Source organism: Paroedura picta, chromosome 6, assembly GCF_049243985.1.
Source record: "Paroedura picta isolate Pp20150507F chromosome 6, Ppicta_v3.0, whole genome shotgun sequence".
Taxonomy (NCBI): domain Eukaryota; kingdom Metazoa; phylum Chordata; class Lepidosauria; order Squamata; family Gekkonidae; genus Paroedura; species Paroedura picta.
The window spans coordinates 64,214,062-64,233,562 of record NC_135374.1 but is presented as its reverse complement, the minus strand read 5'-3'; the positions used below and the strand labels follow the sequence as shown (position 1 = coordinate 64,233,562).

Here is a 19,501-nt window from a genome sequence, read left to right as displayed (position 1 = left end):
CAAAACAAGACACTATGAGGGCTTTTCAGTTCTTTCAAATCAGTATGAACAAAAAACCTTAATCAATTAATGACATAAGCAGTTTTCATGGAAGTACAACTGATTCTAGGAACCCAAACGTTGAGCAAACTGGAAAAACACAAATATTTATTATCTATGCACATAAATAGGGATAAGAAAACCACACAAAATATCATTAAAAACATAAATCCATGTTTACAGTAACCTATATGTTACAAACTTAGGAAATATTTTGAAGGATAAAGATATTTCACGTGCAACAAAGATCAGAATTGTCAATAAACCCGACTGCCCTCTTGAGGCAATAATCTATAAACAAAAACGCATGTAAATGATGGATCAGAAAAAATGATTATGCTCTTTAAGATGGAAGGAAGCAGAAGAGGAGGTAAACAAAGAACAAGATGGAAGGTTAGAATCAAAGACATAAGTAGATTGACCTTACAAAAACTGCAAGAAATTACTACCAACAGAATTGAATGGCAGGTCTTTGTTCAGAAAGTTACCATGAGTTGGAAATGACTTTATGGAACCTAACAACAGTATATGTTGCATGTACAATTCCGAAATAAACCATTAATAGTTACACATACTAAGACCAATGTCCAGACATGTTTCAACTCCGAGGGTTTTATTCAGTGGTCAGATATGCTCCATAATAAGTGAAGCTCCAACCACTATATAAGCTTCTTGGAGAAAATGGAGCTTGTTTAGTGCTGGTTTGCGGCCTTCTAACTCACAAGGCAGCAAGGTTTCTGACCCATGAGGGCCACACTGAGAGTTTCACTTTGGCCCAGGACAGACTGGTGGCTCTTTGCCACTAAGATTTCACAATGTTGCTCCATTTTCGCTGAGAATTTAATTATATTTAGTGGTTGGAGCTTCACTTTTAATGATGCATACACTACCTGATGGGCCTTAATTATATATTGTTTGTGTGTGTATTATTTATCTGATCCCTGGAAAAAGAGCCCCTGGGTCAAGATGCATCGTTTTCTTTGAGAATTGTATATGCAACATATAGGTTGCTGTACACATGGACTTGTGTTTTTAATGATATTTTTATGGGTGGTTCTATAGTACAACTGATTCCTCCATGAGAGAATTATCACTGGACTCTTCCAAATTCTGTAGCACTTCATCATTTTCAGATTCCTCTGCTGTACGTTTCATGCCCCGTTGTTGTGAAATGGCCAGAATATATTTCATGTTATAGCAATTCCAGTCACAACTGTAAAAACAAAAAAACACCAAAAGGTTTTAGGGTACATTTAATGCAGTTTTATTAAGAGTCTGTCCACCTTATACAAACGTAGTCAGTGAACAGAGGTAATGCACTTCTGGGCTAGTTCATGCATGCACTCTTCTGAAATATACTACCATTTGAGACAATATGAAAAATATATGCTAGGCCAGCTCATACATGCAACTCATAATGTTATGTGCAGGATCAGTTTTTCTCATTAGTTGCTTTTCAAAGTGCAGACTGTTGCCAGATCAATACAGAAAAGGTGAAAGGAGGCCTGATATCCAATATATATAGAGGCGGGCCTAATATTGAGCATGAATATCACATTTGAAGACAAACTATTTAATGCAACAGAGGACCAATGAGCAAGTGGTCAGAACATAGCCATGCAATATCTCAGTTTTGCAGGGCCTTTAGACTGAACTCTTCCACCAGGTCTTTGGTTAAGAACAGGGCTAGGAAGATCTGGGTCACCCACTGGCTAGTTAATCCATCACCCCACACCCTTCCTGAACACTGGTTACTGAAAAGGTCTGTTGAGCTGGGGGGAGGTGGGATTGTTGCTGCAAGGGGAGGTTTATAAGGGTATATTGTTTTAAGGGAATTTTATGTTGGTTTTATTGTTGTGGCCAGCCACCAGCCACTGGGTAGGAGTGGCGGTATATAAACTGAAACATGAATGAAAATAAATAAAAGTAAAAAGCAGGTTGCAACCTGCCACATTAGTACTGAAAGTGAGGTGAGAGGAAGGAGAAAAGACATCTTCACTGAGAAATGGCTCACTGTGTTGAACCATCACGGTCATCATCCCTTTCCATTGAGAGAGTAAAAGTGTTAAAAGAGAATGCTTTCAAGGAAAATACATACAGTTTGGAAACATTTTCAAAATGACGTTGAATGTTCTTCTGAAGAAACTGAATAGAAGGCAGCAGTTTTCCTGACCTGCAAAAGCACAAGAGCTTACATCACAGTTTGTATAAACATTCTGTATTTTTTTTTAATAAAAAGGCTAAATTGTCAATTTTTACATGAAGTATTAAAAGAAGCAATAAAGCACCTATTTCTTACAGGAGTGGTAACACCAAATACAAACACCAAACTTTTATCTAATATGGCCGTTGTGACTATCTGACAAATGACTGGAAGATGCTATCTGTAGTCGCATTTCCGAAGCCAAGCAGACCTAGGTTCTCTTCATTCCCATTACAATATTAGCATGTGTCTGCCTAAAGGTTTACATACCTTGTTTTTAACTTGCATCCATGTAACATAAGCAATCTCTGAGTCCACAAAAGGTAGAATTCCAAATGACGAGATGTCTCAAAGGAAGAGGCCAAAAATTCCAGCATCTTTTCTATATACAAATCTGGGAGTGTTGAACAGATGACTTCAACTATGTTTCAAAAAATAATTATTATTATTAATTGATTAACATGAATAGGACATTTATTTGCAAAAAGGGTGAGCACTACATTAGATTATACATAATTGTTTTATGTATTGTTCTCTGTTATGATGTAAACCGCCCTGAGCCTCCGGGGAGGGCGGTATATAAGTATGATAAATAAATAAATAAATAAATAAATAAATAAATAACCTACCATTGGTTTTTAAAAAAATCTATTTACATTTCCAAGCAAAGAAAACCAAACATCTATAACCTAATGAATTCCCTCTACCCTTCCCAATTCCTTTGATGGTCCCTGTTACTAATATCTGCGTACCACTGACACCAAGTGCAACAGACCCTGGCCAGGAGTCTCTATAGGTTTGCAAAAGTTCCTGAAAAAGTGACACAGTAGATCCTGGTTTCCTTACAAGGAGAGTTTTAATAACCCATCACAGTTATCGAAACAGATGCAGGGGTGAGTTCCAGCTGGCTGGCCTCAAGATACACAGCAGAGCTCCGCCAGACCACCAAGATCAAGAACATCACTAGATCTAGGTCTTTTATACACTAGATGCTGGCTGCAAGCACAAAGAATCATTAATGAAGCTATGGATGTGCCAGGTCATCCCGCACCTGGCTTTCAGTGGGGGGAGAGAAACAACTCAGACCTCAAAGATAAGGCTCTGATGACAAGCATGCGGGTGGGGAAATTCCCCTGAGAGCAGTTCATGCCGTCCTCTCCCAAGAGACTCAGGGCAACTAGCAAAGGTGGAGTCACCTGGGCTAAAGCACCAAGTCTCAGACTATTGGGTCTTTTCGCTTCTCCCTAATACACAGATTATCCTGCTGACAGTCTGGAACTCCTGAAAGTCTTGCCTTCTACAACCATAACACTCGCCCAGCTTACTGTCATTATATGGCACATTTTCCAAGACTTCTTGAATCAGTTTCTTCTCATTCAGCCGAAAAGCCATGACAATCGCCTTGGTATACTCTTTCTGATGTAATACTTTGTGAACATTGCTAGGAGTGATGTCAATTTCCAAGTCAAATGGATCAAAGATCAGGCCAGAGTCTAAAGAGTAGATCAGAAGGCCTTCTGTTGTGGTTGCTGCCCAGCTTCGCCCTGAAAATTAGTTAAAAATATGCAAGCCTGAATGATGGCAGGTAGATACATTGGAGGTGAACTGATGACAATGTTCCTGATAAGTGATCTTAAAAAGTTAAATCTATTTGTACAAAATTAATTCTTAAACTTAATTGCTACTATAAAGCATGTAGTCTGACACTACAGGCAATAGGTAATTAGCCAATTACATTTTAGGAGAATTTAATTGTGACCAAAAATGTGGGCTGGAACAGTTAACTTATTTCACTTAAGACACCACAAAGCAGCTCCATCAGCTCTTGGGTACCAACTTAAAGCATTATTATGTAATCTCTCCTTCAGCAGCATGACGTGTATGGCAGGCTACAGGAAAATGACTAGATGGAAAGAACACAGTTGACAAACCAGGTAAAATTTTTAAAAACACCAACCAGTAGGAGAGAAGCGGAGGCACGTCACTCTTATCTCTGGTTTAAAATGTCGAGAACTCATGTCACCTGAAACGAAATGAGAAGCAATCTCACAACATGGTGAATTTACATTGTACACACCAGCCTTGACACTACCAGTCCACTGAGCTGGCCACAACTTGTGTGACAAAGACAGCGTGTGGGTTCACAAAAGTACATACAGTGAAAGGAACTGACAGTCACGGCTGCTCTCCATGTTCCCCTCCCTAAGCAGTCCTTTATGACTCCAGAAAGTTTAATCGCTACATGGGTCAGGAGGGTGCACTGTAGGGAGCAAGAGATGAAATTGCTCTACATCTTCTCATCAGTGCAACTCTGCTGATGGAACAGAGGGAGACAGCAACTTCTGCTGTCCCTCTGCAGCTTCCTGATCCATACTGCTGATTCATACTGTGCAGATCCCCACAACTCCGGTAATAAACTCTTCTGTGGTATGAAAGGACTGCAGGAGGGGGAACATGAGAAAGATCAGTAATCCTCATATCTGGGAATAGTGGGATCCAATCCTACGTTTGTCAAATGGGAAAATCAGTCGCTATTATAGTAAAATCTATTCTTCATTCCACAAGCGCTCCTCAAGCACACCCAGAGGAGCAGCAACAACAAAAGCAACTTCACAAAGCAGGGACAAAACTGAAAATGCAGCTTGCTACTATACTGAATCCGGAATTTCTTATTATTGTGCATTGCATCAAGACACAGCCAACTCATGACTACCTCAGGACCATGGGATTCTCACAGTAAGAAGTACCAAGGTGGTTTACCATTGCTTACTTCTGTGTAGCACCCCTGGTCATCTTTGGACTCTACTTAGAATGCAAGCTCTAATAAGATTGGGCTAGTCAGGGATATTCAGGTTGCTAAGTCAGGAATTTAACTGCATGGAACTGGTTGTCGTATCTATAGCCAATTAACTTTCTAAGTATACACAATGGAGGTCAAATATTGTTACATGATCGGTTTCACTCTCCCGCTATGGATAGGTCTCCTAGGTTTAAAGGTGTGAGAAGTAATGTACAAAACACTTGCTTTAAATATGATTCTCCTTTCTATCCCTGCATCAGCACGGGAACTTCACGCATCGAGTAGAGAAAGTGTCATGGGTGAATTGTTGAATATTCCTAAAAAGCAACAAGTACCTCTTTTAACCCCTGGAAGAGGAATAGCCACACCATCATCATCCCCAGTTCCCTCATCTATTAATGCCATGCTTCCAAATTCAGTCATCTTCCTGCGATCCAGAAACTCCTGTGGAAAATTGAGGGTTCATTATTTTTACAGCCTTCAAGCTGAAGGCAGACAGATCCGAAACATATGTCTGTACTTTCAGGATAGGAATGGGCTATGGTAGTCACTCTCTTACTATGAGACTAAAAATCAAGAAGTGTCTTGAGCAGCACTACAGAGCAACCAGGTTATTTATGAGCCCTGATTAGAGTCTGGCAAATCAGAGAAGTCAAAGACTAAACTCATTACCAGTTCACCATTAGCTGTACAAACCAGTTTAATGACCTCAATTAGGGTAATTTGTGTCCCAACCTCCACTATAACCTTCCCCAAATCTGTCACTAACCTCCATTGCATCTAAGGAAAGATTGCAAGATATCTCAAATTTCTTCATAAGAATCTGTTCTTTGATGTGATAAATACAAACAAACTTTGACATCCCTCCTGCCAGAATGGACTGCCCATCGGCTGAGTAACAGAGAGTAGTGAAAGATCTGAAGAAAACAAAAAGTGCAAATTGGTGATTTTATTTTTATATCACAGAATTTAAAATCTCACATATGTTTAAACCTCACCCCAGCATAAATAGTCTGTGGAAACTATCTGGAAGACATAGCAGCTTATACAATTAGCCTCCCATTAAAACTTCTTCCGCAGGTTTAGCATATTGCTTCCAGATTTAACTTTCTTGACATATAAGCCATGGCAGCAGTAAATGAGATTGTTATCAGGGGATAATATGGGTGCAGACTGTAGAACAACAGACAATAAGAAAATTGAACTTTTAGGGCATGATTCAGTAGCGCATGCAGTAGACTGGAAATTAGAAGGTCAGTGCTACCCAGGAAGGGGGACACTCTGAACAGGTCACACAGAGGGGCCCATTAAACAAAGACAGCACCACTCCTCCTCTCTGTTGAAAATCATGTTAGAGATCTATACAAAACAGAAAGGATCAAAATTAAACTTTAAGCAATATTGTGAATACTATAATGTAATCCAGTGGTCTCAACCTTCCCAATGCAGTGACCCTTTAATAAAGTGGTTCTCAACCTAGGAGTCACTTGGCCTCTTCCCTGGGGTTCCCAGGTTGCTGGCTGCAGCGGGCGCCAGCAAAGCCATGGCAATGGCTGCCTCCACACCGCTTTGATTGTTGTGCTCTTGCGTGCACATGCACACACGCAAATCGCGCGCACTCGTTGCTGCCACTGAAGTTGGGGTCGCAGCAAAAATAAGGTTGAGAATCACTGTTTTAATACATTTCCTCATGTGGTGACCCCCAGCCATAAAATTATGTAAGTGTTCTTTCACATAAATTAAACCAAAATTGGCGTGAAGATCCATTGTTCATGATTGTATTTTTATCTGGGGTTTCTCAGTTAGTTCTGCCTCTTGTCCCACCATGCCGATCTCACTCTTTTCCACTGCTCCAGACAGACGAACTCTCTATCTCTATCTATCCTGGCCAAGCTGCTTGCCCTGCTGTGATCCCTGTGAAAGGGTTGTTCAACCCCCAAAGGGGTCCCAACCCCCAGGTTGAGAACCACTGATGTAGAGCATGATACAGTATCACTCTAAATATTAGGTTCTCTTCTAGGAAGAAACAAGCAAGGTGATAACAATAGATATGACAAGAACTTTATTTATTGGATTTTTAGACCACCCTTAGGGTGGCGTAGAAAATTATATAAAATACAAAGTTAAATCAGATAAAATTGGGTTTTAAAATTAATTAATATTTGAGTAAATAATGGCAAGTTAAAACAGCAGCAATACCACCACAAAGCATCTATGGGTGGGTGGGACTATAAACAGGTAGGTAGGTAGGTGTTAACTTTGGCCCTAATCAAAAGCTCGGTGGAAAAGCTCCATCTTACAAGCCCTGTGGAATTGTGCTAATGATGGTTGGGCCCTGATGTGCTCTGGTAGCTCATTCCACCAGGTAGGGGTCAGGACGGAAAATGCATTGGCCCTGGTTGAAGTTTTGGGGCCAGGGACCACCAACTGGTTGGTATTCGAAGAATGGAGCATTCTTTAGGACAGTGGTCCGCAACATTTTTCAGGCTGCGGACCGGTGGGGGGAGGGGTGATCTGGGCACCGCGCATGCGTGGCAGCCCATGCGCAAAGGTGCATGTGCGGCAGCCCCATGCATGCGCATTTGCACCATGCGCGGCCACAAATGCGCATGCATGGCAATTTCGCACATGCGCGCATGCGATTCAGGTCCGCGCATGCGCGCTTGCCTGGTGGTTGGGGACTACTGCTTTAGTAGGTATAGATAGGGAGGCAGTCTCTCACATACATAGGACCTGACCTGCAGATGGTCTTATGGACAAGTACCAATACCTTAAACTTGACCCGGAATTCAACTGGGAGCCAGTGCAGCTGTTGGAGCACAGGTCAAATATGTGTTCTCCAGGGTGTACCTATAAGGACACTAGCTGCTGCATTCTGGACCTGTTGTAGTTTCCGGAGCAAAGCTAAGGGAAGACTCATATAGAGCGAGTTACAGAAATCCAGTCTAGAGGTGATCGTTGTATGGATGACTGTGGCTAGGTGTTCTGCGGCCAAGTAGGGCACTAATAGTTTGGGTTGGCGTAGATGGAAAAATGCCAGCTGCACTAATCTCAAGACTTGGACCTCCATGGAGAAGGGAGAGTCAAGAATCTCCGTTAAAACAATTCTAATGAAACTCCAATCTAAAAAATGTTCGTCAACATTCTACTTACTTCCCCTTAGCAGCCTGCTTGGCTGTTATTTTGTCCAGTTCTCTCCTCCCTGCCTGCAGATCATGTCTTCCTTCAATTGACCCAGTCTGCACTGCATTTTCATGATCCCAGAAGGTTATCTGTCCATCCAAGGAAGCAACTGCAAGTTCATTACCATCCGGGGAAAAAGTAACAGCAAGCACTGCAGAAAATTTGGTCAGTGAGAGAAGTAAATGTTAAGCCTTGTTTCAAGAAATCTTCTTACAAGCTCAACATTCTCACACATAGTGTAGATGTAGCAACACAGGGCTTGTTATATGAACAAGCTGAAGGATTTGGATGTTTAATTTTCAAGCCACATGCAAAAGGAGGAATGGGTGTGAAAGAAACATGCAAGCTTGAGGATTCTTAAGTTTCTTGTTGTTATTTAATTAGTGTATTATTGTTTATTTAATTTTTTATGCCACCTTTCCACCCAATCAGGACCCCCAATGAGGTGACCACAGTGCACATGACAACATATGAGTTCTATCCCTACAAATTAAGATTTGTTTAGATTACCTGCTAAAACCTATGCAAGAGGCAAAAGTTGCATCATAGAAAAGCTTTCCTCACAGTAATTGCAATTAAATTTAAAACTTCAACCAGGCAAGCTATCCCAAAATCACAAGAATCACAAAAACAACACAGATGCCTAAATTCACTTAAAGATATTTGCATTTACCATCAGAGTTCAGTCCCAGGGTTTCCTTGGTCCTCCAGCTATCCAGCATATCCCATAACCTGACTGTTTTATCCCAAGAGGCACTTGCTAGAACACATTTCATTGGGTTAAAACACAGGCTACTGATGGGCCCTTCATGGCCAGATAAAACCTAATGGAGGAAAAAAATACAAAGCATGGAATTCACAAAGATAAAAGCTACCTATATATCACTTAAATGAATGTGTCCAGTCCAAATGTTTATCAGGAATTTCACTATCGGGCTACAATTACACTTAAAGTTGATGCAAAACTTAGCTGTGTTATCTATCTTTTTAATATATGTGCCACTCAGGTCCATAAACTGTGGCAAAAGCAAATAGGAAACATGCTGGATGTTACACAGAATTCTAACAAAGGTTTCCTCTTGATGCCATGTTTTAAATATGCAAGTGGAAGAGATTCTTCAGAGGGCATACAGCTGGCCTCAGAAAAGACTTTCTAAATAGTTTGAGACTACAACAACCACCAAAAAGGTCTGTTTCTTACATCCAAGAGTCGTCCACTCTGTACGGACCACACGAATACTTCAAAGGAGTCCTGAGAACCAGCTGAAACTATCTCACCACTGCTGTCTACAGCTAAGGAGGAGAACTGAGTTGGTCGAGGGGAAGTAAATGTGCGGAAATTGCGGTACCTGTTAAAATATACAAAATTGTGATTTAAGAACAAGAGTTAATTCTTTGGTTTAATAGTGCCAAGTTTGTACATTTCACATTAAATATTTGAAAATCATTTCCCATTTTATTTCCCTATATGGCATGCTAGTTCAATGCTTGATTAGACACTGGATATTTCAAATTACCAAGTATACACATATCATCTGATGTGATGCAACTATATGAGACAACTGTACTATAATAAGAATTTGGTCAACTGACTATGCCTTAGTTAACCCAGGGAAGGAATTAACATAATTGAGGGAATACATAAAAATTAAGAATATTCATCTATAAATTCACTGGTTCATACACCAAGATAAGACAAAACATTAAGATTGAAACTTGCAGTGATGATTTACCTGTGAAGATCAAAAGCTCTCACTGTTCCATCCAGAGACGCACTCAAAATTACATAACCAGAGGAGGTAAATGTTACAGCAGATATACTGCTGGTATGTTCTGTAAAGGTAACAAAGCAAAAACCACTGTTGGTATTCCACACCTTAACCTGAAAACAAAAACAGAAAATCCTTTAATAAGCCTCAGTTATTTGCTCTTCCTAGGATGGACAAAGTATTTAACTTCCACAGGTATCCCTCAACCACTGAAAGCACGTTCCCAAACACCTTCCTTAGTGAGGATAAGCATTGGAATCCCCTTTGAGCATGGAATTCAGAATCACACTACCAGAATCTCAATAAGAACAGCTCATTTCACCTCAACAGCTTATCTCATTAATTATGCACCTATATATTATAATCTGTGCTGCTAACTTAGAATCTAAATGACTTCAGTATTAGGCAAATGTCAATGTAGATGTATTCCTATTTCAGAACACCATCAATTCTTTCTCTACAAAAAATAAAACAAACACTTCCCACAGGAGCAAAACTGTACACACAGGTAAACGCAATACATAGACTCAAAGAAACTTGTACTCCAGCGTCTTGGCAGAACCCTCAGAAGTAACAGACTCCCTTAAAATATATACTCAGAAACAGTAGGGTTTCGGTAACTACAAACTAGTTTTCATCAAACATGGCAGACTTACTTTCCCATCATCCCCACCAGTCGCTAAGTATTGTCCATCTGGAGAATATGCAAGAGATACCATACTGTTGAAGTGGCCTTGCTGTTTTAACACATAGGATTCACTTTGCCACTCCCATACCAAGAGCTGTCCCAGACCTGTCCACACAATGGAAAGGAGAGATGGACATTTAGGTAAGCTTTAAAAGAAAGATTCAAGAGGGTAGCTGTGTTGGTCGGAAGCAGCACAACAAAACAAAATCAGTCCAGTGGCACCTTTAAGACCAACGAAGATTAGTCTGAGGAAGAGTGCTTGCACTCGAAAGCTTATGCCTTGAATACATTTTTGTTGGTCTTAAGGGTGCCATTGGACTTTAAATGAAAGTTCACGCTAAAAAATACATGTGGTTAAGGGCAATATTCTTCATTTTTATTTTACAATACACCACTCCATACCAATTTGGCAAAAGCAAGTTCTTGTTTTTGTTTTTAAGTGCAAGTCTCCAAAGGATTGCAATGAGGGAAGTCTTCCTCAGCTTTTGAGGTGCCTCCTGCCATGGATGGGGCTATACTCCCCTTGAAAGAGCATATGTCTGCAGGTTGGTGGCATTGCTGGGTAAGCGGATGGTGGAAATAACCACGAGTGCTTTTACCAGCTTCTACCAGTTAGCCAACTGTGGACTTTCCTGGGCAGAAAAGATCTTGTCACTGTGGTGAGCACCTTGATAATATATAAGCATATGATTTCTCTTGAAAGGTGTTCAGAATCTCAAATGCTGAAAAGACATACGAGCAATATCACTCCAGTCTTCTACACAGGCTCCCTAATGGTGTCCAAGTCCAAATCAAAGCACTGGTGTTGACACTTAAAGCCCTGAATGATTTGCGACCAGCGTACTTTAAGGACTGCTACAACCATTACAGTCTTCTTCTGAGGCCATGCTTTGAATGTCCCCACCTTCTGAAATAGGAAGAATAGCAGCCCAAGAAAAGGCCTTTTTGGTCACAGCACTAAAGTTATTGAACTTCCTTCCCCACGGTTATTTGTCTGTCCCCCTTCTATCACTGACTTCTGCCAGCAGATGGAAACTTGTTTCATCTGGCAGTCCCTCAGTGAACCCTCATACCTGCCTTATGTTTGAACTGCTGTCTTCGTGCTTTATACATATATACTTTCGTTTTGGTTTTTTGAACTGTTTTAACTGTAAGCTGCTTTCATGGCCCTGATTAGGCAGAAAAGCAAAATACAAATTTTGTAAATAAATGTCTTTGATCATTTACAGATTATTATGTTTTTCTACAGGACATGAAACCTGTCTGCTCTTGTGTGTTACAAATAATCATCTTGTCATTGTTCACTTTATTTCTTGACACAGACTGAAAGAGGAATGAAATCATAAGCCCCTAATCCAGGCAAGATTTGCTGACTCTCGAGAGCTGAGATTCACTTGCCAATAAGTTTCAGTGGTTGAAGCAAAACACTGATAGACAGTGGCATACCTGAGCATCCAAAGGCAATCCAGTCACCAGTACTGTTGATTGAAATAGATGCAATCTTCTGGTCTGAAATGCTAAATGTAAAAGCCAATCAATTTAAATTCAGACAGAGAGACTCAAAACAAAGCTTAGCTTCTTACGTTGATTTGATAGAGGCATAATAATAAAACACATGATAGAGGCATAATAATAAAAGTCAAAGGAAGGAAGACAAAACAAAAGCCCAGTGGCATTTTAAAAACTAACATTTATTCCATCGTTATAAAGGACACTGAAGCCAGTATATGATAATTTGGCATATCGAAATCAGGAAGGATTTTTTAAACAAACCATTATAGTTTGTTTTAAAACTTCAACCAGAAAATATCATTACACTGAACTCAGGGGAGCTGCATAGGCGTATGCTGTACAAAACAGTTGGTTAATGATGTGCTTCTTTAAGGCGCTGGTGAATCTGAACTGCTATTAGGCACACTAGTCGCTACTACAAATACCGGAAGTTAATCCAAGTGACATTAACTGCGAAGTAGGCTTTACTCAGTTACATCTTCATGACAACAGCCTTTGGCTGAAACCAGAGAAGTGGCCACACGGAACTACCATTTACGCACGGAAGGTTTCATGCTGGGCTGCAGGCTGGAATTTCAGTCGTCGCAGGTTGCCTCACCTCTTCCTGCACCCACATGAGGGAACATTTGGCACGGTGCGCCTCATCTGCTCCCAATTTGTGCTCCTGCATGGGAGCTGGAGCAGTGAAGTTACCAGTGCATAAATGGTCAACAAGAGCTTTACAGTTAACATGGTATACTAACTGTTGACAGGCAACTGTCTGCATCCACTGATGTGCATTATATCCAGGCAGCATTAATTCCTGCCAGTTAAAATGTGCGTATTACTCTAAATATGCAAACACTGTGTAATGGTCAAGTACATAGCTAAATAGTATTTGCAATACTCTGCTTTTAGCTGGCCTTTAGTAGTTAAATTACACTTCATCCGCTGTTAAGAGATGGATGGCAGTCAGTCTCTCTATATTACCAAAGATTCTTTGATTTTAAAACAACAGCCTCCTAGCCCAGGACACAGATAACAATACAATTATAACCAGCAGCTTCTCAGAGCCATACCATGAAAAGTGTAAATCCCTTCAGTTCATTACTGGAGTAAGTCTACCTAGGACTGCACTGAAAAATCTAATGATGCTCAGTGTTTCCTTAGCGCCACAATGCTGAAACTTGTCTTCAATACATAAGGATTATCCATATTAACCTTAAAGAATGGATGAGGTTGAAGTGCGGAAGTTCATGGAGATGAAAAATCCCAGAAGCAAAGCCAGTGACAAGCAGATGAGTTTTCTTGTGGTAAGATGCAGCAGTCAGGTTGTTAAAATCACCTTCTTTGTTGAAAAAATACCTGTATGAAAGGTGAAATGTGTAAGGAATATTGGGAAGCTCTGAGATGTACGACTGAGACAAGGCACATTTTATACAAGGCATGTGTTAACTGGTATTTCCAATGCAAGATAGAAGACTGGACTAACAATTCCCATTTTCTCCAGTCATGATTTTGGGTACCTCGGAAGAATTACCATCAACCATACAAGTCTTCTGAAAATGGCAACCAGATCCTTACAATGCCGGTACAGAAAGCCAGCAGGCATGGAAGAAGGGGCCTGCAGAAAGGAAAAGGAACTGGACCAAGAAAGATATTGAAATAATTTCCCCTGATTCTTTCTCTTGGCTGCAGCATCTGGCACTCAGTGGCTTTTGTGACGGCCGGTGTAATGTAACAATGACACTGTCAAGACTAGAATCTAGGAGACTTGGGCTGTAATCCCTGCTCTGTCACAAAAACCCACAGGGTGACACTGAGCCACTTTGAGTTCCCTTTGCAGAGAAAGGAATACATAAATAAAAGTTTATCCTTGGGAGTTCTGTGATTCCCAGCAATGCTTTTTCAAAGACCATAAGAACCAGCTGTGGGAAAAGAAGGGTAGGGAGAGATCCACCCTGTTTCATCAAAAGCTGAGTTCTTCCATCTGTTCAGGACTACTCCCTAGTTGTTCCTCCTCTTTTATTGTTATATATATATATATATAGGTAAAGGTAAAGGTATCCCCTGTGCAAGCACCGGGTCATGTCTGACCCCTGGGCTGATGTCCTCTAGCGTTTTCATGGCAGACTCAATACGGGGTGGTTTGCCAGTGCCTTCCCCAGTCATTACCATTTACCCCCCAGCAAGCTGACCGACCTCGGAAGGATGGAAGGCTGAGTCAACCTTGAGCCGGCTGCTGGGATTGAACTCCCAGACTCATGGGCAGACAGCTTCAGACAGCATTTCTGCTGCCTTACCACTCTGTGCCACAAGAGGCTCTTAATTATATATTTATATAGTGATGATTTAAAATAGGAAGATGAAGAAGAGGAGTCGGTTCTTATATGCCGCTTTTCTCTACCCGAAGGAGTCTCAAAGCAGCTTACATTTGCCTTCCCTTTCCTCTTCCCACAACAGACACCCTGTGAGGTGGGTGAGGCTGAGACAGTCCTGATATTACTGCTCGGTCAGAACAGTTTTCTCAGTGCTGTGGTGAGCTCAAGATCATCCAAGCAGGTTCAAACCTGGCTCGCCAGATTAGAAGTCTGCACTCCTAACCACTATACCAAGCTGACTCTCTGTAGCTCACGTAATTCATGCACTTTTTGGTGGCTAAAATTAAGAAGTTGTAAATCATGGCTTTGCATGCAAAACAGTTTATTAAAACAAAATTCCTCCTGTGTTGCCACTGCTCCCTCCTGCCCCAAAAGCTCACTTACTTGGCAGCACATGAGTATTTCACTTTCTTTTTACACTCTTGTTCATTTTCACTGACTTTCCCTTGAACTTCTTTGCCCTGGTTCTTTTCTGTGAATTCTTCCTCTTGATCTTTCGTCAATTCCTCTTTATCCTCAGTTTGTTCTTTGGGCATTCTAGGTTTCAAGCCATTTAGTTCTGTATCACACTGCCATACACACAAAGCCCCATCTCGACTAATTGTGTATAGCTGGAACACAAGCACATATATAACTACTACAATCATAACACAATAGAACTGAGCATTACACCAAAGAATTAAACAGATTTCATGCCACTGGTTCAATAAGAGATTAGAAATAGCTGATCACAGTTTACTAGAATCTGTTAGCTGTTATAATTTGAAAAACAGGGTTTCTTCAAAATCTACCCCAGCTTTAGTAATCAAAAACATTCCCCGTTTTCTGTACTGCTTGGGTTTGGGATGTGGGGAAAACTGAGACCACAAAATACCTTGTTTATTGTTCAAATTTGGGAGCCATTTTTGAGCATAAAGCAGTGATATGTTTAATAATTAAACAAATAGGTATACAAATTAGTTGCCAATATCCAAACTAAACAACCAAACTCCAAAATGAGATGGACTGAGAGATTATTATGAACATAATTGGGTTACTCTGAAGAAAACAGTTACTGATGCACTTCAAATCACTTCTATAGTTACCATAAATAAATATAAATATAATAAATTAATGATCATTTTCTTAAAGGACCAAGCATTTTGAAAGCAGTAGAAATCCCACAGTTTGCCCAAAACAAGCAGGCTAAAAATGCCGATAATGTAAAAAAAAAAAAACACACACAAAATATACATACATCTAGACTGTTTTCTTCAAAAAAGCAGGAAACAATAGAATCCTTATGACCTCCCAGAGCATAATAAATCAGATTGGCCCATCGTTCTGCACCAAAAACCCAAGTTGACATATCCTTGCTGCCAATTGCAAAGCATCTGCAAGAATAACAAAACAACAGCAACAAACATTTGAATGGACAAACCAATAGTTACCATAGGGGTAAAACAATCTGGTACCAGTGATTATCTAAGCAGCTAATGATAAACATGGGAAAGATACCATGAACTGAAGATGCATGAACTTTTCACTGGACTCCCTTCATGAACAGAAGGGAACCACTGGATCCATACCACAGTCCTCATGTCTTCAGTAGTTTTGGAGATCATTCAGTTTAAGCTCATTTGTCCAAATTGTAAGCTTTTTAGAAATTTCTAAGTAAGTGAGATTGCAGAGACTAAAGAGATTAAGGGATAATAAGAAAAAATTCAAACTGGCTGAGTAAACTTTTAAAGACTGAAAATCAATTTATATTGGTCGATGATCGGAGAACTGCATACAGATTAATGTTAAAGTAACTCCACATTCTTGTTTCAACAATGGCTATACCACCTTTCCAAAGAGTCTGTTCAAGGTGGCTTAATGCAATAATTAAAATAGTGATGATCCCATTATAAGTCATAGATTTATCATATATCTAATGGTGAACATCATCCTCCCCCAAGTTGAACAAAACATCTAAAGGGAGGAGTCACCCAAGGATGGTAGAACCCCCAGGTTTTCACAATAACCCAAAGGGGGGGGGAATGTAAGAATTATTTTAAGAATACTGGCTGCCATTAAAAGGGGAATTTACACTGTAGCATCACAACTGCCATTACTGAAGCATGTGGCAGAGATAGTGAGATGAAAGTGGGGAAAACTGAGAGAGAAGAGGTAGTGGTGGGATGTTCAGGAGGAGAAGGTAAGAGCCAGCAGCAGTGGTGTGGGGAGGATTGGGCAGGAGGAAGGCATGGCAGCAGAAGGGAGGGAGGCTGAATGGGGCATTGGGGAGGGAGGGAGGAAAGACCAGCAGAGCAGATGGGATTTTGTTCCTTGCACATGTTTCATGGTTCTGTAATTGTTTTGTTCTAAATTGACATAACATTAATTTAAAAATTGCCAACAACAAAAATAAAAGCAGAAGTATGTACAAAAGTTACAAAGCAAAATGTTCAGATCTAGTAGTTGCCTTCGGTGTTTCATGTTAGCAGTTGACAAGACTGTCAGAATGTATCAAGCAAAGCAAGAAGCACAAGCTTGAACTGATTTTCAACATATTGGCAGATTTTCTTTGACAGACTGAGATGTTTCATATATTAACATACTTACTTTGAATCATCAGTCCAGTCTATGCATGTTGTTTCATCATATGCACCATAGTAAGTTGTGTCAAGGACAAACGCATTAAATTCTCGTTTCTTTCCTGGGGCGTGGTACATCAGAGCAACCTTGTCCTTTGTGACTACGAATTTTCTGTTGCACAAAAAATACAGCATGGGTGTGTTGCACATAATTCAGCAGAGCAAGAAAAATCAATAAAATGAAGGCACATGATACTAGATAGGCAACAATCACCCAGAAATTTACATGAAGCTGTGAAAACATCTGAAACAGAAATTGCCAACATTTATTTGTTCTTTTTCTATTTGTTTATACAGCATAAAGACCACATATCCTTCACTGTCCAAAGCAGAAGATTTTATTATAAAAGAGAAGTCTCTTAGGTCTACAGATTTCATTCCCTTGGCCCCTATTTTAATAATGGGCCAAATTTCATCTGGGGATAACTTCTACTCACATCATTTTGTTAAAGGGAGGGGAAAATGAATTTAAAATAATTTCTCTTACTTTCCATTTGGGGAGAAGCAGATACTGTGTACAGGTTTCTGAAAGTGGAACTTGTGAATCACAGATTTGCTGATCAAGCTGACAAGCAAGGCAGCCCCCTCTGAAGGAAAGAGAGCAAACCAAGAGAGGCTTCAGTGGAAAAAATGTTTCCTACATTCAAATAATACAGTTTAAAGCTCCCACATTCTAACTATAATAAAGTTAGTTCTATTTACGGGAATCTAATTCAATTTCTTAGCATCAAAACAAAATAGAGACCTTCATCAATAAGTATGGCAAGGTTTCCATCTGGAGAGAGTCCCACACATGTGATATTGTACTGGGTTGCCAGGGGGAGTGTTTCAGACTTGTTACTAGGGGAAAGAATCAAAAGCATATTTTTAGAAACAAAACAGGCTAAGTAATAATAATAAAAGCAGAAACTTTGGTTATATTCTTCAGCTCGATTCAGTGATAATGATTCAGCTGGAAAAAGACTAATGCATGCAGATTGCCCTTAAAGACTGGGTTTTTATGTACAAGAATATAGTTACATAGGAAAAAAAACTTAAAGCCACTAGAGCAGGGGTAGTCAAACTGCCTCCAGATGTCCATGGACTACAGTTCCCATGAGCCCCTGCCAGCGTTCCATGGACATCTGGAGGGCCGCAGTTTGACTACCCCTGCACTAGAGCATCAGCACTTTGTCATCTACCACTGTATTTGCAACACTAAACATTTGACTGTCATCGTTCCCTTATTCCCAGGGAACAGATAGCAGGGATTTCCAAACAGTTGAGCGGTGGGAACTGTCACTCACCTATTTGGTTTAAATGATTCCGAGCCGTGGGAAGCAGAAAACAGGAATTCAAACTTTAAATGGCTCATGAACTGATACAAACCAGTTCAGTTCATGAACCAGTGTATCAGTTCATGGGTCAGCCATGAACTACAAACTAAACTGCAAAAATGCAATTTGTGGCCATCCCTACTCACCACCTCGGCTTGGCAGTACTCTGGATTCGTATACCCAAGAGCAACATGACCCTCCTCTTTAGAAAGCAAAAAAAGTTTTAAGAACCTCTTATTTGGAGGCAAAGACAGTGTGAAGATGATACAACGTATTTCATCAATTTAGTTTAAGATAGTTCAATTGTAACAATAAGGAGAGCTTACTTTTTCAAGTCAAAGGCAGTAATTCTGTTTCCAACAGGACTAATCAGAGAATTCCCATCCGGAGTGAAAGTCAGGTTTCCGTGCCGGTAAACTGTGCCCAGCAAATTGGAGAACTAGAAGACAGCAGGAACACAAATGTGACTGAGCCAGAAAATTGAGGTGCACGTCCCTGGGTCGTGTACAGTGGGCCCCAGAGTTCATCCTTGCTAAATGGACAGGCATGATGACCCAAAGAAGCAGCAGCTGGGTCACTATGAAGACACGTGCTGGGGGTGAGGAGGATGGGAGATCCCTGCAGCGAGGGGCGGTGTGGTGCGGAGGCGCTGGAAAGCTGCCCGAGAGGGGCTCCCCCACCGTGCAATGCCGGCGCAAGACTCGCACCGGGGCTCCACCAGCGCAGAGCCTTAAGGAGAAGCGTCGGGGAGGGGGGGGCGGGGACGGCAGAACAGCGCGAAGGAGGAGACAAGCGCCGTGCCCGGGGAGAGCCCGAGAGCTCCGCACAGTCCCCGCAAGGCTGCCTGGCGCCTCACCTTGAAGGCGAACTTCATCCTCACGCCGCTCCCCACGCGGGACGAGCACACACACGGGAGGGGGGGAGAGATGGGCCGGAAGTCCCGCCTCCTCTTTCCTCCCGGTCAGAAGCATTCCTAGAGGTTCGCGCTGGCTCTCTCTGCTCGCGCCCCCTGG

At 41.0% G+C, this 19,501-nt stretch overlaps 1 protein-coding gene across 1 annotated transcript; it reads right to left on the bottom strand.

The window, feature by feature from the left end:
* Window positions 1-130: 130 nt before the first annotated feature.
* PWP2 (PWP2 small subunit processome component) lies at window positions 131-19,495 on the bottom strand. Its single transcript, XM_077342840.1, has 21 exons — window positions 19,345-19,495; window positions 18,815-18,927; window positions 17,918-18,012; window positions 17,660-17,759; window positions 17,141-17,284; window positions 15,792-15,927; window positions 14,939-15,165; window positions 13,395-13,538; window positions 12,129-12,199; window positions 10,651-10,787; window positions 9,959-10,107; window positions 9,427-9,574; window positions 8,899-9,049; window positions 8,196-8,376; window positions 5,812-5,959; window positions 5,378-5,486; window positions 4,200-4,265; window positions 3,568-3,786; window positions 2,513-2,663; window positions 2,138-2,212; window positions 131-1,252 (listed from the first exon to the last, which is right to left on the bottom strand). Exons 1-21 carry the CDS (start codon window positions 19,360-19,362, stop codon window positions 1,096-1,098), a joined length of 2,739 nt encoding a protein of 912 aa, XP_077198955.1. The 5' UTR covers window positions 19,363-19,495; the 3' UTR covers window positions 131-1,095.
* Window positions 19,496-19,501: the final 6 nt, after the last annotated feature.

Excerpts from the sequence above, each read along its gene's own strand:
- PWP2 (XM_077342840.1), bottom strand. Across the intron at positions 13,539-14,938 it reads AAATACTCATGTGCTGCCAA|GTATTTTTTCAACAAAGAAG; the intron begins GTAAGTGAGCTT and ends CCTTTCATACAG. Across the intron at positions 5,960-8,195 it reads AAGCAGGCTGCTAAGGGGAA|ATCTTTCACTACTCTCTGTT; the intron begins GTAAGTAGAATG and ends TGTTTTCTTCAG.